The following is a 23,722-nucleotide window of genomic DNA, read 5'->3' on the forward strand; positions in this document are numbered from 1 at the left end:
CTGATGCTAAGAGCTGACTCACTGGAAAAGACCCTGATGCTGGGAAAGATTGAGGGCAGGAGGAGAAGAGGACAACAGAGGATGAGATGGCTGGGTGGCATCACCGACTCAATGGACATGAGTTTGGGTGAACTCTGGGAGTTGGTGATGGACAGGGAGGCCTGGCGTGCTACGGCTCATGGGGTCGCAAAGAGTCAGACATGACTGAGCCACTGAACTGTACTGATTGAGATATAATTGACAAAGAAGATTTTCTGAAGGTTCCCTGTAACCTCACTCATCAGGTGCCTTTTATAGAAAAAAGAATGACCCCATGATGCAAACAATAATCTGCAAATTAACATTTTAACATTTGGCTGTTAACAGCCAAAGTGTTTTGAAAAACATATACTGAAATAATTCAGCAATCTACTCTTGGAGTGGAGTGGAGTGGCTAAGAGCATAGCATGTAAGGAGCAGAGCTCTACAACTGGGATGCCTGGCTTCAAAACCAGCCTCTGCTACTTCCAAGCTGTGTGACATTGGGAAAGGTCTCTGGACTTCCATTTTTGCATCCGTGTAATGGGAATTATCCAAGTTTCTACCTTGTGTTTTGCTTTGAGTTAATAAATATAAAGCAATTAGAATAGGACCTGGCACAAAATACGTGGCGAAAAAAATGTTAACTGCTGTGCATTTTAAATATACTTGAGAGAGACAAATCTCTAATCTGTGAAGAGCATTGATATTTGGGATATATCAAAGTCATTTGGAACAAAGTCTGATTTTTAAAAATGTAGGGGAAAGTTTGGAAGTTTGGGTTGAAATTACAATGTATATATAGAATAAGACTTGTTTTCTCATTTAACTTATTATCAGGTATAAATAAGCTTATTGTCTTTTGAAATGATGGTTTTCAAACTGATAATCCTTCTTTTAAAAGCAATTATATATACTAAAATATTAAATTACATTATGGTTACACTTTGTGCCTGATGACACAAAGGCATACTCCTTGTCCTTTGTTGTTCATTTTTCAAAACAGCAAGGGAGAACACCGATTTCCTTATCTTTAATGGAATCCACCAGAAGGATAGTGCCATGTTAGGAAAATAAATACTTCCCCTCTTTTTGTTGAAAACTCTTAAATTCTCAGTCTCTCAGTTGAGATTGGGAAAAAGACAACATACAAAATTAATTGTGCAACTATCAAAATTAAAACACATGTATACTCAATTCTGGAATTTTTGTTTTAGCACTTACACTACAAAATTTATAGTATAATTTAGCATGGGTGATTTGTTCTACAAAGCCCTTCACAGGTTTATATCTTGTTAAATCTAAATTTAAATATAAGCAATTAAAAAAATCTCCAATTCATTCTGCTAGACCTCAATAGAAAAAAAAATATACAGCCTGTATTAAACTTTCCTCTGATACCAATCTTGAGACATATTTTGTTGATCTGTGATTTATATTTTGCAAAAACATAAATTGAGCTCTTCCTGTGCGCAAGCACTATTCAAGCTCATCACAATATTAACTCAGATTTTCCTTAAAGCCACCCTAGGGGGTCAGTACTATTATACCACTGACAGATGAGTAACTTTTCATAAGGTCTCCAAACATGCACATGACGAACTGCAACTCAAATCTAGGCAGCATGAATAATGTTTTGATGAAAATATTTAGGAGTGGTTATTTCACTTGATGAAAATGTTTCCCTCCCTATTATTTCTAAAACCTTTGAAATCTGGGTCTCTGAACTTTATCAGGAATTTAATTTTCAAATAACCTATCAGGTCAAGAATTCCACATGCAAAATTTATTTTCCAAATCCTTAGGTCTGGAAAGATCATCCTGAAACATTTGAGAGGTGATAGGGAGGAGAGGGAGGGGAGGTGATAGGGAGGAGAGGGAGAGGAGGTGAACCCTCCCTGCAAAAGTCAATGAAAGTCTGCACCACATTGTTAAACAATGAGGTTCTGAAGAGCTGGGGGGGCACTGGGGGTGGAGAGTCTGATCTGCTTTGAAGAGTGAAGTCATGCTCAATGTTTTAAACTGATTAGTCCTGCCTTAGAAAAAAAAATGGATGCGGGTAAGGAAAAAAAAAAGACAAATTAGCAGCATTTTCAAAAGAAGTTAAATATGTCAGGCAGTCAAGTGTCCTAATTCTGCCTTGAGGGAACATGTGTCAAACCAGCTTGTAGTTCTGCAATCGGTGAAACCATCTGCAAAAAATATCCCATCCCTCATTCCTGTTTCTACAACACACGCCTATGGAAGGAAATGTTAGAGTTGCTCAACTGCATGTGGAAATTTTCCTGGCATTACCTAATTGAGATGTGGGGCCCACCTTTCTTTGAACAACAACAACAACAAGAACAAAAACCCAGTTTGTTATAGCCTGCTAAAAGAAAGCATATCAATGGCTTGAAATAAGGATAATAGAAATTGCCCAAGTGACATATTATTAAAATTTCCCCCAGGACCACTATGACCTACAACTCATAACCACAGATATTTACTTCTAAGCCAATATTAGATTTGGTGGCATGTTGCTTTGAGAACTATTAATAATTGCCAATTCTCTGTGCTTATAAAGATTATTGAAAGACCACCCATAACCCCAAAATGTACTATAATTCTAGATACTAATTTCATCATTAGAACTACAAGTCAAATAATACATGCCAATAGTACAGTTGCTGGGCCAAAGCAGCTGCTCAATAAATTGAGTTACAATCATGTATCTTTATGCTGGAAATGAAATTATCCTTTTTCTGCTTGTTGCTGCTAGTGATCTGCTTCAGATTACAAGTTACTAGCTAAGGTTTTTTTTTTTTTAACCTGGGCTTTTTCATATCTGAAAGTGTATACAGCATTAGGTGTGACTGTACATAATTCCTTGAAACAAGGGCTCAACACTTTCATGAGAGATTCAAGAGGGTACCTGCCTTCTCCAAAGGTTAAGAACCACTGGCCCAGAGACATCATTTGTCTTCACTTGTCTTACACAGAGCCAAACTATGCTGTTTGATGAAGCCAAAATCGTGTTTTCAAAAAATGGGACTTTCCTGGTAGCACAGTGGATAAAAATCTACCAGCCAATGCAGCGGTCACAGGTTCAATCCCTGGTCCAGGAAGATTCCACATGTCATGGAGCAACTAAGCCCATATGCTACAACTACTGAACTAGCACTCTGAAGCCCACAAACCACAACTGCTGAAGCCTATGCACTTGTGCCTGGGGCTTGTGCTTCACAACAAGAGAGGCCATGGCAAGAAACCCACACACTGCAATGAAGAGTAGCCCCTCACTGCCGCAACTAGAGAAGGCCTGCATGCAGCAACAAAGACGCAACGCAAACCATCCTCTCCCTCTTGCTTTCAAGAGGGAGGGGGACTGATTAGACTGTTCACCCCAGTACCTAAGGTCTCTCCTCTCTCTTACCACCACCCTTGTTATCCAGGTCTGTACCTTTGCTAGAGTTAATCTGGACTTGAGAAATGGATAAGGAAATGGAGAAGGAGACATCAAAGATCTAGGGATCCTCTGGAGCATTAAAGCACCGCCCCCCCCAAAATGGGACTTGGGAGTTATCAAAAAGGGACTTCGTTTAAATGCTTCTCTCTTAACTACAGTCTCCTTCTAAGTTGCAGATGTCACATTTGAAATCCAGTTACGCTAACAGAATATTTTATTTAGAAACCTCCCAGGGTGTTTTTTTTTTTTTCCCTGTCCAACTCTGAAATCAGAAGACTATTATTAGAATGCCAAAACATAAACTTCAAACGAACATGAATGTATACAGCAGAAGGATGCACTCAGGGAAACCTCTGGATGCTGTCGGAAGCCAGGAAGATCTGATTCTCTTGTAGACGGTCTTGGCGCTGCTGCGCTAACGGTAGTAAAAGTTTGTTTCTTCTTGTAAAAGAAGCAGATGTGACTTGGAGAAACATGGAGAACAGATGTGCTGAGCAAACGTTTTCATTTAAGCGGTAATTTATCTGACTGTAAGTTACATTAACTCATGAGGTGAGTGTTTAACATAACTCGTTTTCACCAACTCAGAAAGATAATTTATAGAAGCACTAAAAGAGATCATGAATTAAGACAACCCTCTCATCTTTGCCTGCTTTTGCTTTTTTTAAGGAAAATGTATAGATTTTTTGTCCCTATTAAATTTTTTTAACTTTTTGTTTTATACCCAAGATAGTTGATTAACAATGCTGTGGTAGTTTCAGGTATACAGCCAAGTGATTCAGTCATATATTTGTCTGTTTCTTAAGAAAGCAATGCCACACAAAATTCCCAAGCCTTCAGTGTCTATGAAGGTTTACCAGGCATTGAGGTGGGCCTCTGCATTCAGAATGTCTGGGTGCACAAACTGCTCCTGAAAATAACAGATCATTCCCCTTGGAGTGACATGGACTCGTGAGAACACTAGTAAAGAGTTGCTCAGGCTTAGAACACAGAATTTGAAACAACTGCAGAAGGCTAAGTGCTGAAGTCAAGGACACTTAACAAGAAAGAATGCCTACAGTCAGGGTCATTGCTAATGAAACGGATGCCTCTGCCGCAGATCCTCCTGAGGGAAGTAGAAGATGAGGGCCACTTGGCACAGTGGGCACCATGCCTACAAGACACTCTACTTTTAGCTGCCAGGAAAATGTTTGAATCATCTTTAAATTTAGAAGGTAAAAAATGAACTTGTAGGTCCAAGAAAAATCCCTACGAAGATGGGTTTATAGAGATGAATATTAGTACTTTCATCTTTATATATATATGTGCTAGTTGCTCAGTCGTGTCCGACTCTTTGAGACCCCATGGACTGTGGCCTGCTAGGCTTCTCCGTCCATGGGATTCTCCAGGCAAGAATACTGCAGTGGATTGCCATTCCCTTCTCCTATATGTATATATATGAACACAGTTATAAAATATAATTTTAAGTATTTTTCATGAAAGAAGGAACCACAAAGGCAAAAGTGCAGAATCCATGAACTTCAGGAATGCAACTGTATGGAACAGCCTAGGTCACTCACTCTCCTTTCTAAACTCTCAATTACTTCTTCCTGTCCCGAGTCCTTTACAATTCCAGCAGTTTCTCCGTACTACTGGCTCCTACTTCCTTCGCTGTGCCCTTTCTTCCTGTTCCTCCTCCTCTGTACACTCGCAGGTAAGCCGTTGAGGGGGATCGGGACCAAGAGTTTTCATGATGACTATGATGACAATGATGATGCTGATTCAGCACTGACTGAGCACCTGATCATGCACTAGGCTTATGACAGAACTTTGCACTAATTATCTAACTGAATCCTCAGACTGATGTGATAAGATAGGGTCTATTACTAGTTCTCTTCTTAAAGGTAAGGAAACTAAAGCTTAGGGGAGCTTATATGCCTTGCACTGGGAGACACTAGTGCAGTGAGGCAATGAGGACAGTTAGAAGCAGAGTTGGGACCAGTCAGGATTCCCTGACAGCGATTACAAGCAGGAACCTTGAAGTCCATGGCTTTTAACCACTAGGTTAGGAAAATAATCTGAGATACTTTGCTGAGCTGCAAAATTTGCTCTGATAATTTCCACAGAGAAAACTGACAGTCATCTATTTATAGAACAAGAGAAACTACTCTGACTTTTACAAAGGAGACATTCTCTTCTACATGTTTAAAAACTAAATGCAGTATTCACTCACAGCTTTCAGGAACCTACTTAATTTTCACTAATTGTAGGTTTCCATGACAGAGAGATAGCATAGAAAGTCACTGGAGGTGTAAATTTACACTTGAAGAAACTGTGATGCCCGTAAGAAATATCAACCAAAATATAAAGCATTTAATATAAAATCTAAATAAATATAATACAAAATATAAATTAATATAAATAGAAGTCAATAAATGTATAAATAAATATAAAAATATAAAATACTTAGCCTAAGATTTAGTTTCCTCTTTGGAAGGGATGAGGAGGAGTAGATAATCAAATCACTTACATTATCTAACCTTCTTGTGAGGATTAAGTAAAGAATCTAAAAGTTAGGATTTTTTTCACTTTGATAAATGTGTCATTGAACCATTGTCAAATTGTCAGCTCCACAGTACAGCCTTCTCACTATTATAAAGTATGCATTAATAAATTTTTTAAAATTTTGAAAAAAATGTACTGTGGAGGTTTTTAATAGAAATATTAAGGTAGTGAGGTGTGTTAAATAGTGAAAGTGATTAACCAGAAATTGCTCTAATTGTATAATCAAGCATCACATTTTTAAAAAGCCTGTGCGCTGGAAACCACTTTACCAATTAGTAGCAATAATAGTATTTTGGCTAAGTAGAATTCTAACATGTAAAATATTATAACCTGATTTAAATATCAGACACCTTATAAAGATAGTCAGATACTAGGATATATCTAGTAAGATATTAGATACTAACTTTCCTCACAGGTATACTTTCAAAGGGAAGACTGATACTTGATATTACTGACCAAAGTAAAGATTATGAAGACTTCAGAATTTCTCAGTGACTCTAGAACAATATAAAATGTATCAACGGTAGGGAATTCTCTGACAGTCCAATGGTTCAGACTCCAAGTTCTCACTTCAGAAGGCCCAGGTTCAATCCCTGGTTGGAGAACTACAATCAACAAGCCATACAGCTGGCCAAATAATAATAATAATAATACTTTAAATAAAATTAAAAATTATCACTGTACATGACCATAGAAGCAAGTTTGTTAACTAAATTTAAACAGGTTGAATTCTGGCTGAATGTTTCCTGAAAAGGTCAAAAAGATTGTTAAGTGTGAGGAGGGTTTTAGATTCTACGGTCCAGAATGACCATTAAAAGGATTGATTTGAGTCAGATTCATATTCAAAATTCCACCTTTGCCGCTAATTACATATGTTACTTAGAAAGTCTGGGTAAGCTTCTAACTGTTCTAACTCTTTTAAAGTCTTTGTTACTCTATGTGTTAAAAAAAAAGGAAGAGATAAAAAAATCATCTGTGTAAGGCTGTGGAAAACACTGAGTAAGGTAGGAAGATAAAGAGCTTAACACGATGCCTGGCACATAATAAAAATTCTATAAACATGACCTGACTACTCCACGCTCTGCGGCTGCTGCTGTCAGCATCTTCCTCCACAGCACATGGCAAATTTCTAATAACTCAGGGCAGAGCAGATACTTTAAACAGTTGCTGGTTGGGGGCATTTCAGTACAACACAGACTCTATTGTTGGAAAACTAAATTGCATTCCTCTGGTATATTGAGGGGAACAAGGTAACTAAAAACCACTAAAATGAATATTTAATCAATACTACAACTGTGGAAATGAACAAAGGTTTTTATTCAGCGATCATTGCTAAATGCTCTTCTCTTTTATTATGGATATTTGCTAAAGCATTAGACAACTATCACATGAGTTGTTTTATAATAATCTTCTGTGATGTTATTAAGATACAAAAAATAAATGGGAACATTATAAAGCATTTCCAAATGCTATAACTGGAGTCATTCACATAGCATTTAAATAACTCAGCATCTAAATTGCTAATTAGTGTTTTTGTAAAACAAAGCCACAAATACCAGTTTTAAATGTGTAGCCAAATCTGGACATAACACTTTTTTTAAATGGTATTTTGTCTTTCCTTGGTATTTTCCCTTTCTTTATTAATTGCAAATAATTTTAAAATGAAAGTTGTTTCTAGCAAATAGATCCATGAAATATAGTCTCCTATGCTTTTGTGGTATAACCTTTCTGTAGATTTTATTTATGACTCGACTCTGGCACAACACTTGGGGAGCAAAATGTATATGAGATTATAGATCATTCATACAAATCAATTTCTGTGGATGCTATATTGTTATCCATGTCAAAAATTTTGATTTGGTAAGAGATTTTAAATGAAATATTTCCTCATCTGTATTTTAATTTCCTAAGAACATAAATATATCTTATTAATTCCTGTGCATGACATATTCCAGCAATAATAACAGTTTATTACTTTCTAAATCTTTCTTCCTAACAGCAAAACACTATCCCATTTATGGATAAATCAAAATGAAGTAGTCTAGGTATGTTAGTTGACTTTTTATGTTTCATTAAGAATCATGTTTTCTATAATTGAATATGTATTCCTGATTATAATTACATTAGACAGAAAAGACAGCAAATCAGTGAGTAGAATAAAGAGCTGTCAGAGCTCTAACGCTGACTACAGAGATGATTAAAAATATAAGGATGAAAAGAGATAAGAAACATTCTTCAACAGTCAACATTGAAGGATTACCTTTAAACTATTCAAACCTCTAGTAAATCCACTACAGATTTACTAGCCTTATTAGTAGAAAGTAGAAAAGCAGGACCTCTTATTAATATACATCAGTGGTTCTCAACTGGGGCCAGTTTTGCCCCTCAGGGGGTGTCTGGCAACATCTGGAGATGTTTCTGGTTGTCACAGCTTGGAAGGAGGTGCTGCTGAATCTAGTGGACGGAGGCCAGGGATGGCGCTCAACACCCTGAAGCGCGCAAGACACTCCCCCAAATGAAGACTCATCCAGCTTCACTATCAGTAATGCTAAGCTGAGAAGCCATGGTCCAAATCTGATTTTTTAATATCAGCCAAACAAATTAGCCCCTTCTCCCTCACTGATAATAACTAAACTAAAAGTTGCCTCTCTGACTGTTAGATGCAAATTCCAAATGGCAATATAATAAGAAACAGTCACTAAACTCAAATAGAGAGCCCATGGAGGGAAAAATCCTACCTCTGCCATTGATTCCCCCTAGTTCCCAAGGCCTCTCATGCCTAGTCAAGTGTCTAAAGCAATCCACATTACTTATTCATTATCTGTTCACTCACTTTATGGTTTCTAAAAGGAAGGTTAAAAAAAACCCAGCGCTTATTAGACACTTTTCCGTGTTATATACTAGAGTACTGCTGTGGGACCACACATAAACTTTAAATTAAGACCTTCTGGAAAGGATTCCTATAAATGACTGAAATACTTTCCTGCAATCATCAGTAGAATATGTCCCACAAGAATTTTCTAATATTTTTCTTTATATTATAGTAACACATTCTAAATATGATCTATTGCCTAAGGTAACTGTATAATAATTAACTTGTTTATGATCAATATACTTGAGAAGGGAGGAATGTCTTGGAATATATTACATACCTACCCACTAATGTATTTTTCTTATATTACTGAGGTATAGTTTATATCTAGTATACATAATTTATATATAGCTAAACATACTTGTAAGTAATATTTTATATACAGTTAATTGAACAAATCTGAAGTGCACAATTAAATTTTTATACATCTATAAACCATCTGGCTGTCTATGTAACCACCACCCCAATTAAGATATAGGACATTTGCCCTAAAAGTTTTTACAAGCTTAGAAGCTCCCACACCTTTTAGGTAACCACTATTTTGATTTCTATCACTGTAGATTAGTATTGCCTGTTCTTAAACTTCAAATAAGTGAAATAAAGTATGTCTTTTTATGTCTGGCTTCTTTTTCTCAACATAATGTTTTGGAGATTTATCCATGTTTGTATATATCAATAATTAATTAATTTAAAAATGCCTCAATAGTATTACATTGAATTTATCTATTGAATTTTTTCCAGTTTTTAGATTTTTATAAACAGCTTTTAGATATTATACAATTGATATGAAGATTTCTTGTGCTTAAAAGAAATGAGTTATCAAGCCATAAAAGGACATGGAGGAAACTTAAATGCACATTACTAAGTGAAAGAAGCCAGTCTAAGAAGGCTACTGCTGTGTGATTCCAACAGTATGACATCCTAAAAAAGGTAAAGCTACAGAGAGAATGAGGAGAAGAAAATGGCAACCCACTCCAGTATTCTTGCCTGGAGAATCCCATGGACAGAGGAGCTTGGCAGGCCATGGTCCATAGGGTCGCAGAGTCGGACATGACTGAAGCGACTAAGCACGCACACACAGAGAGAATGAAAACAAAATTAGGACTGGCAGGAGTTGGTGGGCAGTTAGGGAGATGAGTAGGTGGAGCACAGAAGACTTTCAGGACAATGAAAATCCTTTATATGATTTCATAATGTTGTATATGTGTCATTATACATTTGTCCAAACCCACAGAATGCACAACATAAGGAGCAAACCCTAAGGTAAACTATGGACTTTTCATGATTATGATGAATCAGTGTAGGTTTGTCCCTGGTAAAAAAATTTACCAATCTGATGTGTGATGTTGATAAGAGGCCATATATATGTGAAGCTGGAGATAAATGGGTAATTTCTATACCTTCTTCTCATTTATTGTAAACTTAAAACTACTCTAAAAAATAAAATGCTTTAAAAGTAAAAAAAAAAATAGATTTCTTGGATATACCTTTTGATGGACCTATGACTTCATTTATCTTGGGTATGTAGCTAGTAGCATTGCTGTTCATAAGATATATATATGTTAACTATAGTAATACTGCTAAATGTTTCCAAAACAGGCAAACACTTTATATTCCCAGCAGTGTATGAACAAAAAATTGTTCCACATCTTCTCCAACACTTTGTATAATTAGTACTTCTAGTGTTTTTCACTGCAGTGTGTGTGTAGTGGTATGTCCTTATCATTTTAATCTACAATCTCCTGATGACTGATGGGGATGACCATCTTTTCATGTATTTCTTGTCCACTGGGTTATCCTACTCTTAGTAAGTGCCTTTCCAAGTCAGCCTCATTTTCGGACCACTTTCTTGAACCCCTTAGCTCAGGAGAGCTGCAAATGTGAGGGAAAAAAAACTCAGCTGGCACCAACCAACCAAGAGGTTACCCAGCAGTCTGGCTGCCAAGCTCCACTGTTGCCCTTGGCCCTCACTCATCTCAGCTAAGTATTCCTGGTCTGTGTAAAAGGGGCTTCTCTTCACCATCCTCCTCAGGGTGGTTCTTCCTGCCAGCTGACCAGATCAATACGAACTTCTGGAGGACAGTAGCACCTCCTCTGCTAGCTTATTCTTTCTCTTTGGGCTGAGGAGGAGAGTTCGTGCCACTGTTAGCAAGGCCTAATGCCCATCTGACTAGACAACTGGAATCAGGCAATGGGAGAATGGGTAAGCTCCAGGGGTCTGTATCCTCACTGGAGTCAGTATGGACAGGTCTGCTCCTCAGCAAAAGACATGGCAGTCGGCAGTTGCAGGGCAGGGGGCTGAGCCGGCAGTGTAGGCAAAGGCTGGGAGTGTTCTCCTCCCGCAGCCCCCCATATCCCACCCTCACTGAGCCCGCCCACCCTGGCACGAGACCCCCTCAACAGCAGTGCACTTTAATCACAGGGCTTTGCAATACACCAAGGGTCAATGAGATGTCTTATTTTGTTAACGTCTAGGAAACAAGGAAACCCAAGGGAAACTTAAAAAGCATCTAATCCAATTCCTCTTCTCCTTGAGAGATGGATTTCCAGCTGATACTTGAATACCTCCTGGGTCAGAAAAGTCCCTACAGCTAGAGACCCCATTCTGCCAGAAGGCAATGTAATATAACATGGTCTTTGGGATCAGGCACACTTGGATCTGAATCCAAGCCCCACCACTCACTAGCTGTGTGACCTTGGGCAGTATCTTTAACGTCTATGATCTTTGGGGCTTCTTCTCTGAAACTGAGGGCTAAGAGTAGATTTCAATCCAATAGGATGCCGTAAGGATTAAAGAGACTACAACCAACGTAAAGCATTTAGGACACAGCCTCGCACGTAATAAATGACAGTCAATAGAATCTATTTGGGGGCAGTTTTGACCTTTAAAGAACTCTTTTATACAACGCAGATCAAAACTCCTACACTGGAATCTGAGTTAACAGCTTCTGGAGTGACATCAAATAAACTCTTTTTAGTTTGCAGTGGGAGGGACAGCCCCAGTGTCACAGGATTGGGAAGCATGTCTGGAGAAGGGTAAACAGGCCAGGTTAGCAGAAGCATAAAACACACTGACAACTAATGAGACATGAGGCTGAAAAAACATATGGACTAACATGAGGGAAGTGAACGACCACGGGAGGGGGGCTTGGAGCATTTTTGGCAACGCTTATGACAGAGTGTGCTTTAAGCTGATGAAGATCAAGCTTGTAAAAACTGAACTGGAAAAGAGTCAGACAGATATGAGCAAACAAAGCTAGGGACTATTTTAGAATCTGAGTCAACAAGTAACAAGAACTGAACCAGAATAGTGTCATAAGAACAAAGGATAAACCAGAGATAAATGAGAAAATAATGGAGATTTCAGCTCTACAGTGTCCCTTCTACTCATGGGATCATCTCCATTCCTACTGACATTTCTCTAGATGTTCATCATGTACATAATTACAATTAAACGTATAAGGGCTCTCCAAATGATAGCCAGGAAGGAATATATACTCCTGAAATCCGTGTTTATATTAAAATATCCAGCATAAGGATTTTACATTTTTATGAACACTTAGAAATTGAAAATTTTTCATATTTATCTAATACCCATTAAATGGGTTTTGCATATTGCAGAGTAATGAATGAGTCATTTACCATGTTTTAAGTTTAGAGTGGAATCAAAATATTAATCTATGCCAATACTTGTGGGTATCAATTACATTTCAAAAGATACAGCAAAAATTCAACAGTACAAACCTAACTGGTGACAAATGAAAAGTAAAAACACATTTTTTCATGCCTTAATGTAGAACTTTTATTTTCCTTTTCAACTTATATTATATATTTACTCCATATAAAAGTCAAGTTTACTAACCAATAAAAATGTAGTCACCCATAGAGACTTATAAAAATTAAAATCTACATTAAAATGAAATAAATTCACTTTTTAAAGCGAAAAAATATTGTTTGTAACCATAAATATTCTGGAAAAATATAATTCATACTATTAGCTTTCCTTCAAAGATGATTTATCCCAAGAGTTAGTTTCTATCTAAAATATGAGAGTGAGATAAGGAAAAACAAAAAATAGAGTCACACACCAAAGAAGGTGAGAATATTTAGTTTGGAAATAACTACACATCCTTAGACAAAAACACACCTCCGTCTAGGTTTTGGTTTCCTTCCTCAAGAACATTTTTGGTGTGGTTCTATTATTTGTTTTCCCAGTTGGAAAAAGACTGAGGAATAGCAACCCTAAAAAACAAAATGAAAAGTAGATAACTGAAAGGAACCTAATCTTGAAGTCTTCTCCAGAGTCTAGACCTGTGTTTCCTCAACTGTGTTCCACAGAAGAATATTAATAGCTAGCGCATTAAAAAGACCTCAAAAAATTTGAAAATACTGGACACTACATATCCTTCTTTCGAAGAGGACCATATTTAAATATATTTAAATAAGCACATGAAATGTTTGGGGAAGTCCTACAGCCAAGAAACCTACTTTATTTTGTTTAACCCACTGCTTCATAACCATGCAACACTACTCTTTCCCATCTTTTTTTTTAAGTATACCTACTAATATTTTTCAGAATACTAGATCTGTCCTGCTTCAGACCAATCTTTATACTGTTGTGAAATTCCCTTTGAGTTGCTAGTAGTTCATACATCACAGGTATATATTTTCTCGAAAAACAAAAATCTCAGCAATGAGTACCCTCACAAAGTAGTGTTAAATTCTTTTTGCTATTTTTGTTTTAGACCACATCACGTAGTTTGTGGGATCCTAGTTCTCCAACCAGGTATTGAACCTGTCCCCTGAGCAGTGAAAGTGTGGTATCCTATCTGCTGGACTGTCAGGGAATTCCCATGTTAAATTCTTGAGAAAAGATGAAATTGTGGTGGTGGGTAGAGGGGGAGAAAGAATGCTCCATATCTCCCCTACATTTAAGAAAATACGGTATCCATCCTACTCACTCAGGCCCATTTGGCCATTTTTCTCTTATTAACTGACTATGCTTCATGCTCCCACTAGCATATCAATCACTGAGATGAGACATAGTTGCAATTATTCTAAGTGGATTAGTACATAAGGTAAGAGTATCAATGATGACTTCCCTGGAATCACTTGTAGCTAGGTATATGATGTAAGCAAATATAGAAGGTTATACCTAGATTCCTAAAAAAGGAAAACTGAGGAAAGAACCACCAAATAGACAAAGTCTCTGGGTAATGTGCACCCTCCTCCAAAGTCAACAGGGCTACAAACTGGTATGTGCGCTCACAGGAGCAATTGCAGCCTTTAGAAACGATTAAGGTACAAGAGTGAAGAAGAAATATATCTACTCAAGAAAATTTAATTTCATTCATCTGGTATCCCTTTCATAAAATAGTTTCATAAATTTTCCTCTCATTCTTTAAAACAAATTCCACTGAATCTAGTTTAAAATTTCAAAGTAGTTCCAGGGAGAAATCCAAGAAACACAGCACAATTTAAAAAGGAAATGTAAAACCAATTTCACAACTAAGTGTCAGCACTCAGACTTTTTTTAATATTAACCACAATAAATCCACTGCACACTCTCAGTGCAGGGAATAGCCACCACATTTAAAAGAAAATCACTCATAAAAAAGGTGTCTTAGATACCTGGCTGGGACTCTTTCTTGAAATGAGGCCACAGCTGCTTGGATTTGAAGGCATACATTTTTTTCCCTATTAATTTTCATTTGACCTTTTTTCACCTGGGTAAAAGGATCATGCCCAATTCAACCCATGTGTAAATGTAAAATCCACTTACCTGCACAAATCCACACGCTGTGAAGTCCTCAAACAAGGGCAGACTTGGACGGTCTTCTCTATAGATGGTAAGTTTGTACGTGGTCAGGGTCTCACCCTGAGTTGGAGATTCATCCACCACAAGCACTGAGATTTTGTTCATCCCTAAACCCAGAGGGTAGTTGGCAAAGCTGGAGAGAGCACGAAAGCAAGAGTGAGAATGAGAGAGAGAATCCAAATGGATTCATATATCAATATTTACTGTGTCAATAATTTGCATTAAAAACAGATAAGATCTGCACCATTTCATAAGAAATCTAAAATGTGAAATATTTTAACTTGTGTTTCATTGTGCTTTGGTATGCCAACATTTATCTAGCAGAGCAAGTCAAGTCCCCTATCAATTACAGGGAAGGGAACTAATATTTATTAACCACCTGTCAAGGACATACATTATCCCATTTAATACTCACAAATCCATACAAAAACTAAGGCTATCCCCATTTTAAATATATTAGAGTAAGGTAGAGTCAGGGTTAGGACCCAGGTTGGTCTGACTTGAATCCTTTTTTCTTTCTGTTACACGGTTTTAGCTCCCAGGAATGTTGAATACATTTCTTTCCCTACATCATGGGAAAATGAGTACGTTTCTTGTCATGGACATGGCATGTCGTAAGGTTCTATCATCTGTTCAAATGATAAACCAAAGAGTTGGTGACTCTCAGAAGAGTCATTAGGAAAAAAATCTCATGAGACTAGGAAAGTTAGTGTTACAAAAATTGTAATTTAGTGCCCAAAAATTGTCACTAACACGTTCACCAAGTAATCAGCACTTGAATATTGAAAAACTCGAGGAGTTGGGCTGGGATAGAAGGAGGCTACTGTTAGGAAGGATTAATTCTTCAACAATCTAAAAACATGAAGCTAAGAATAAACTCAGTTTTTCCTCAGTGAATCTTCTTTAATATTTCATATCACAAGATCTTCTGTCATTACAACATTGTTAGAAAGATTAAACACGAACATTGTTAATAGATCAGCAGAGCACTTGTGTGTTATTCTAACCACATGGCATCTGTGAAGCAGAAGGATTTCCCTCCCTGACAATCCTCCAACAGATCTTGTGCCTCAGGTTTTTGGAACCATCTTCAAGAGCTGTCTCCAAGGTCTGCTCCTGCTAAGAGGTCTGCCCTCAGTTAAGAGGTCAGTGCCCTCACCTTGGTCCTGCCCGTTCCTGCAGGTACACCTTGCACTGACACTTAGAAGCGTCTGCTCCAATGGTCACTGTAACCACATCAAATGGGACTTCAGAGTAATAGTCTTTGATCTTCGGGTTAAATTCAGGATTTAGTTCTAAACGTGGATGTGTGAAGATCTGCTTGATATGACATTGTGCATCTTTATCTGTTTAAAAAAACAAAAACAATGACAAAACACAACTATGGCATGAATGAATGTTTAAAAGTCAAATATGATTAAGATTTTGAAAATTCTTTTTCATGACTTTGGTAATTGCTGCTGATTTTCCATTTGGTACTCTGGTCATAGCTGATTTGGGGCTTTACCTGGATCTTCTATTTGCCAGATTTTGTAGACTTTGCCTCATGTAACTGTTGTTGGCTTTAGTTGATATTTTTTCTCAGCCTTTATAAATTTAAAGGCACATAAGGTCAGAAAATGTCTCTCCAGTGGATTGATAGCATTTCATAGCATTTATAGCATCTAGCAACTGTGTAAACGCGGGGAGATGACTCTGTGGGTAACAGAAGGGTACCACCAGGGAATAAGGAAAATTTCTTGATGGGCGTGTCATTAAACTGTCACTGGATTGATGTGTAGCTCAGAAGCAGTAGCGTGGAGCAAAGAACGTGAAATCTAATATCATGCTACACACTTAGACATGAAAACCCCTTCATACTCAGGCTACCTTAGCCTAAGTGCCCTGAAGTAGTGCTTTAGAGAGAAACAAAGTGCTATTCTCTGCTCAGTTGTTATAGAACCTAGTGTATTACTTCATGAACTTCCCAGGAGGGGCTAATAGTAAATATCCACCTGCCAACATAGGAGATGTAAGAGACGTGGGTTCGAGCCATGGGTTGGGAAGATGCCCTGAAGGAGGGCATGGCAACCCACTCCAGTATTCTTGCCTGGAAATCCCATAGACAGAGGAACTTGGCGGGCTACAGTTCATACATACAGTCCAAAGAGTTGGACACGAATGAAGCAACTTCGCATGCATGCATGAACAAGTATTACTTCATATCATTGATTCTAAGTCATTCTTTAAGCGTTTCTATTTTTTAAGAGCTCAACTTTTACAAAAGTATCTTAGTGAGGAAAAAAATATATATAGGAAATGGCAACCCACTCCAGTATTCTTGCCTGGAGAATTCCATGGACAGAGGAGCCTGGCAGGCCATGGTCCATGGAGTCGCAGAGAGTAGGACATGACTGAAGCGACTAAGCACGCAGCACACAGGCAAATATACCAGCCACCGCTGAACTAAATATATTGTGTTCATATTTGAAATAAACAAATTACTCAAAAGCAAGTGTTTTTCAAATGAAAATATTAACAAGTTTTTTTGTACCAGAAATATTTTTCAATAGTCAAAAAATTTCAGTAAAAATAAACATAAGACATTCTATAAAAATCAGTATAATGAAAATGTCTGGTGTTGCCTTTAAATAAGATGTTCAATGATATTTAACAACATAGCAACACAAAAGATAACACCAAATTTGCCACAGGAAGCTATATACCTGAACTTAAAGAAAATGTCTATTATTCTATTAACTGCTGTCTCTTCCTTTATTGTTATATAGCTATCACACAATTTCTCTGAAATCAAATCTAATGATTTGTCTTCAGCTCTTTAGCATTTTCTCATCACCTCCATAATCTAGACCAAGCCCCCAATATAGCTTACAAGGCATTTCCTAACCATTCCTTGGCTGCTGCTTCTCATTTCCCATCATATTCTAGACTTTGTGATTTAACAATATGAAAATTTTTATATTTCTTTTTCAGACAAGGACATAGATATACCACCAAACTTATAGGTGTTTTATTCTACATCTGAGAACTAGGTATCAGCTTAACTCCCATCACACCCTTAAATGATGAAAGCGAATAAATTTCACTCACGTTCTATGATTGTTTTCTCAACTGGAAGAAAAGGAAGAAAGAAAAAAGAACTACTTGAGGGGAAGTGTCGTTAACCTGCCATTGGATTGATATGTAGTTTACAGGCAGTAGGGTGGAGCAAAGAATGTGAAAAAGCTACTCATGTACAAATTAGGAATAATATTACAACTACTCAGGTACAAAGAGAACTTGTTTCTTTCTCAGGAAGAAACAACTACTGAGGTACAAATTAGGAATAATAATGCAGTACGTACATTGTAATTTCACTGTAGGGAAAAAGCCAATAAAAATAACTAGTCAATTTGGTTCAGTAACTCAGTGAATTCAGTACATACTTGCTTGATTGATTTTACTTGTTACCAAAGATTGTATCTGGGTGATGAAGGTAGATTGCATCTATAATTTCAATGATCCTACTAGCTCCTAAAGTGTTTTATAATAAAGGAGAAAAAAAAATGAAAGCATAAGGGTGAGATTGTGTTATTAGATTTCATCTTGAAAAGGACCATAGCTTTTCATTCAAATTCAAACACTTATTAAAAAGACATTCATTTTTTTCATCAGATTGTTTTTTCCTGGCATACTCTATGTTCAAGGCACTGAGATAAGTACAGCAAAAACAGGCTTTTTTTGGTGATGAGATCTTTTTGGTGATTCAGTTGGAGACTGTGAACCCAACCTAACACTTCAAACAAGTTAGAGTTCAAGGATATGGAATGTGCTTTCAAGATTACCATTTCCTAGGCAGAAAAGGAATATAAATACACATGCTATACTTTTATTCTTGAAACCAGATAGCTGAATAACAAAGTGGAAGAATTTTTTTCAAAATAGTAATCATAGGAAATGTACTTTAATTTTATATATTTTAATAAAATAGTGAGAGTTAATTTCCCTGTAGTTAATACTTTGACTTAATAGTGAACATTTTCAATGGGGCCTGCTCATGGTGGCTCAGATAGTAAAGAATCTGCCTGCAATGCAGGAGACTCAGGTGCAGTCCCTGGGTTGGGAAGTTCTCCTGGAATAGGGCATGGCAAACCACTCCAGTATTCTCGCCTGGAGAATCCCCATGGACAGAGGAACCTGACAGGCTATATAGTCCATGGGGTCACAAAGAATCAGACACAGCTGAGTGACTAAACACTCTGCCCATTTCAACACCGAAAATCAGACCTAGAAGAGAGAAACTGAGTAATCATTTTCTTATGCAAGAAATCATTTTCTTCAGCAAGTGCTTGTTTTTGGTTTCATCAGAAACTCTTCACCTCTGGCTTAAGCGCTGCATCCTAGACCCCTGCTTGAAAGCTGATTTCATCCTGACATCATCTTCAACTGAATCATCAATGTTGCTGCCTACAAACAGCTGGTGGTTCCTTGGCATTCTTCCCAATCCAGTCCCAACTTGTCTCAAGCCAGCTTACCTTAGCTCTGCAGAGAACCCAGTGTGAGGCAAGGTGGGAGCAAGCTGCTGAACGCATTTGGCAAGTATTTATGGGAAAGCTGTTTGAAGTCTTGGTTGCTTTTAATGGATGCCTTTTAACCGCAGAATTTTGTTACCCTCTTGAGGGATAATCGTAACTCAAATTAAACACAAAAACAGCCTAGACACTGAAAGATAATCCCATCTGTTCTTAGGCATCATTGAGTTATTTTTTTAATCTTAAATAAAAGTAGGAAGACTAATTTTGAAGTCACAGGTCTGACTAGTTTTTGAGCAACACAGAAATCTAAGCAAAGTTCAAGTGTTTAACATGTTCACATCCTCTACCCTATGTTACCTGGGAACTGAGAAAAAAATGAGATTATCTTGTATCGTTTTTCCACTTCATAAATGAGGAAACAAAAACCAAAGAGGGGGAGTGGCTTTGGTGATCTATCCCAGAGCCTGGCACACTAGACCCTCAACAAATGTTTATTTTAATCTTGCTCATAGTTTTCTCAAAACTAGTCCTTTTCCCACCACACACCAGGTACCAACCAGTCTCCCAAGAGAACTGAGTAGTATGTACTTTTCTAGAAGTGGGAGATTGGATGGTAAATGCAGAGAGGGAATGGTGTAAGTAATACCTGTTACTTTTCCTTGGTTAGCAGTACTTTATTCAAAATGGTATTTTTCCTTTAAAAAGCTTGTTGATTCTGTTAAACCACATTTTGTATCACCTCTCAGCCTATACTGATTTTAATGAAAGCATTAAAACATAACTGCATTTTAGAAGAGACAAATTGAATTGGAATACTTTTAATTATAATAAATTAGACCTTGGCCCATAAATTTTATTGTTTTCACCTTTAATGATTTACCAGAATAGTTTTTTTGTGAAAGGCTAAATTTTCAGTGTATGTTTTTATATATGCATGTGTGCTAAGTTGCTTCAGTCGTGTCCGACTCTGCAGTCTTATAGACTGTTGCCCTCCAGCTTCTCCATCCATGGGATTTTCCAGGCAAGAATACTAGAGAGGGTTGCCATTTTCTTCTCCAGGGAATCTCCCCAACTCAGGGATCTAACCCAGGCCTCCTGCATTGCAGGCAGACTCTTTACCATCTGAGCCACCTGAAAGAGCTCATTACAAAATGTATTTATATTACTGATTATACCTTGATAAAAGAAATTCATGAATTTTAAGAAAAAATAAATTGAAATTTGGCTTAAAAATTTTTAATTGTTATAAAGAAAACCACACTTAAGTGCTATCCATTGCATCAACGATCTGACAGAAACAAATCACTGTTGGATGGTGACAGTCCTAAAAATCAATACACAGAGAAGATGCCAAGCTCTTCCATTTAAGTGGTCCCCAGAGCAAAGTATTAGCACTGTTTGGGCCCCTCAAAATAAGTTTGGAAGTTACTGTTCTTAAATAAGCAAAGATACAATATAATATTTCATTTTAAAAAATGGAAAGTAAAAAAAAATTATGCAAAAGTAACACATACTGACTCATTTGGAAAACTCACAACTTCTGAAAATTTACACAAAATACATTATCAGCCTAATGATCTCCAAACATGATAATTTATGCAAAGCAGAGTTATGCCTAACTATTGATTATGATTCTCAAATACTTTCATTGGAACTCACCATTATGGCAATGTATTTCTTTGGTTTCATTCATAATTTGTGGAACCACAGCTAAAAAAAGAAATGTACATTTAAAAAGGAAACTATTAATTCAAATACAGAAAATACATATCCAGGTATCTGAAACACAGGTTAACTGAATGAAACATTTTATTATTTAATCATTATTATATCAGAAAGCACTTATAAGTTCAACTGAAAGCTATGGTAAGACCAAAGAAGTGATTAGGTAAAAAATAACAGAAAAATGATTAGTTCACATAAGAAAATATTAAGAGAGAAAAATGAATGGTCTAAATGCCACTCATTGCCTGAAGGTGATCTATCAAAATTTCTCTTGTTCTATTATGATCTTATGACTGTAACTTCCCAAATCACTAGAATCACATAAATTCCACTAGTTGGTTCCACTGACATTTACTCTAAGTTTCTGAATTCAACCAAACATTTATCTAAAAAACTCCTAAACAGAGATTGATGGGACAAAATAAGAACACTCAGAGTGCTTAAAGCAATCATTTAAAGAATAAAAAAATGGTGGGAGAGAGAAGAGTAGTTCAGCATCAGTTCTTCCCTGAGCGTAGTGCTTCATTTTATTAAGTCAGTGATTCTCAATCTCTACTGTGCCTCAGAATCATCTGAAGGGCTTGTTAAAATATAGAATACTGGGCCTTAAACCCAGAGATTCTGGTTCAGGAGATCTGAACTTTCCAAGATTTCCAGATGATGCTCAAGTTGTTGGTCTAGGAGCCATACACTCAAAACCACTGTATTGGATTAAACCTTGATTTGTAATAGGAAAACTTTGATTTTTTTTTTAAATTTAGACATGTATACTTTTCATCTTCTTAAAATTATAAATATTTTCTTTTCATGTGACAAAAAGCTCAGATTTTTTTAGAAGAAAAAATGTAAGAAACAGAGGTAAGACTGAGAGAGAAAATCAAAGTCACTATTAATTTTCCTTGAGGTCCATGTGGCATGTAGTCAAATGTTTCATTGAATAATATATCTTAAACATCTTTCATGTATAAACATTTTCCTATAATATTAGGGTGGATTTATATTTTATTGGATGACTATGAGATGGATAGATAACTTCACTGACTCAGTGGACATGACTTTGAGCAAACTCTGAGACACAGTGGAAGACAGAGGAGCCTGGTCGGCTGCAGTTCGTGGGGTTGCAGAGATGGAATGACTTAGTGTCTCTGTTGTGAATAACAACAAATAGCTTAATCCATTCCACTATTACTGCAATAATGGTAGTTGTTATTTTTTCCTTTATAATTTATGCAATTAAATTTTTGTGTACATTCTTAATTATTTCCTTAAGATCAGTATCTAAGAGTGAAATTTATGGCATATATGAATAACTTCTAAAGCTTTTTTTACGTGTTGTTAAAAGGTCCCTTAAGAAAGATTGCTCTGATTTATACACCCACCAGCGATGGGTGGTGTATACCACCCTACACTTTCCCCAGCTCTATTATCTTTAAGAGGAAAAAAATCTCTCCACATTTGAGGGGAAAACAGCATTTCCCAGTCTAGTTTTCATTTTTGACTGCTAATAAAGCTAAACATTTTTTATTATTTTGGCCAAACAATACTTATTTTCATGTTGAAAGAAACAAGAGGACATCTTTTACCTTTTTTATTTTCAGTTGCATCAAATGGTACTCGTGGCTTTTTAATGTTTCCATCCTCTGTGAAAGAATTCCTGCAAATGCAATATCAAACAACCCTGGATCAATGCACTGAACAAAATTCATGGAAATTACATCTAACACACTATCTTTTTTTCCTGTGTGAACACAGTTATTTTGATGAACACAAAGAAAAACGTTCTGAATTTCATTCCTCTAAACTGGCAATCTTGTCTCAAGTGAGGTGGATGGAAATCTCATCATCCTTAATCAGCAGAAGCCCATATGAAGAAAACCAGGGCAAAAAGTCACTCTTTGGTCCAAAAGGGAACAAACTCTGATAGCCTAGGTCCAACAGAAGTGATTCAAGGATACACATTCTTATTGGAATCTGTTTGGCTAAAATTACAAAGTCTTGTAGCAAGAAGCTTTGGAAACTCTGAGGCACAGACTGAGAACATCCACATAATCTAAGAAACTTAAGCGTACCATGCAGAAAATGACCTGTCTTGCCAAGGCCTCTATCCTTAAACTCTGATTAACAGGGATGAATGTTAAGGGTTGGTTATATCTTGGTGTGTTTGCCTCATTTTTCTGTTGTATAACTAAATGCTAAGCCAGATGGCCCTTTAAATCCTCAAATTTAGGACCAAAATAATCTAAGTGGCAGACAGAAAAAACTGTTGGTTCTTATGATAGAGAATACTGGGTGGGATGTGACTTGACTTCACTGTGCGGTGTTGGGAGGCTCCATTTCTACGCCAACGAAGCAGAGATAACAATGCTGGCCTTACTTCACAGGGATGCTATGACGATTCAACCAAATGCTCTGTGTTATTTTAATTTTATAAAGATTTATTGTCCCAGATATTATACGGGACACTGTGATGGAGATGAATAAGGCATTTTCAATTCCTTCAAAATATAAACATTAGATAGAAAATTAAGAAGAATCAGGAATTAGAACTATTGTTAATGATGGAAGGTGTGATAACTTTATTGCAGTTTTATTTTCAAGTCTTTTTCCCTTTAATATATGCAATGATGTAATCAGGGGTGAAAAACAACCATGTTGTGGACTTTAAAATACTTTCCTCCTCCCAATAAAGCAAGCATGGGATGAGATATGCTTGCTATAAGTTTGAGCGCCAGGCCAAGGTAAAAGAAATTTTTTATTTCATATGAAGCAAACATTCTAAGTAA

At 36.8% G+C, this 23,722-nt stretch overlaps 1 protein-coding gene across 2 annotated transcripts in view; it reads right to left on the minus strand.

The window, feature by feature from the left end:
- CPED1 (cadherin like and PC-esterase domain containing 1) overlaps positions 1-23,722 on the minus strand; it is a 305,552-nt gene that overhangs the window by 131,944 nt on the left and 149,886 nt on the right. For both annotated transcript variants that reach the window (XM_070466510.1, XM_070466514.1), the window contains 4 exons: positions 22,523-22,593; positions 20,874-20,924; positions 15,860-16,046; positions 14,665-14,833 (listed from right to left, as the gene is read on the minus strand). In XM_070466510.1, the coding sequence (XP_070322611.1) occupies positions 14,665-14,833; positions 15,860-16,046; positions 20,874-20,924; positions 22,523-22,593 (478 nt within the window). The remainder of the gene's footprint in view (positions 1-14,664; positions 14,834-15,859; positions 16,047-20,873; positions 20,925-22,522; positions 22,594-23,722) is intronic.

Source organism: Odocoileus virginianus, chromosome 1, assembly GCF_023699985.2.
Source record: "Odocoileus virginianus isolate 20LAN1187 ecotype Illinois chromosome 1, Ovbor_1.2, whole genome shotgun sequence".
Lineage (NCBI taxonomy): Eukaryota > Metazoa > Chordata > Mammalia > Artiodactyla > Cervidae > Odocoileus > Odocoileus virginianus.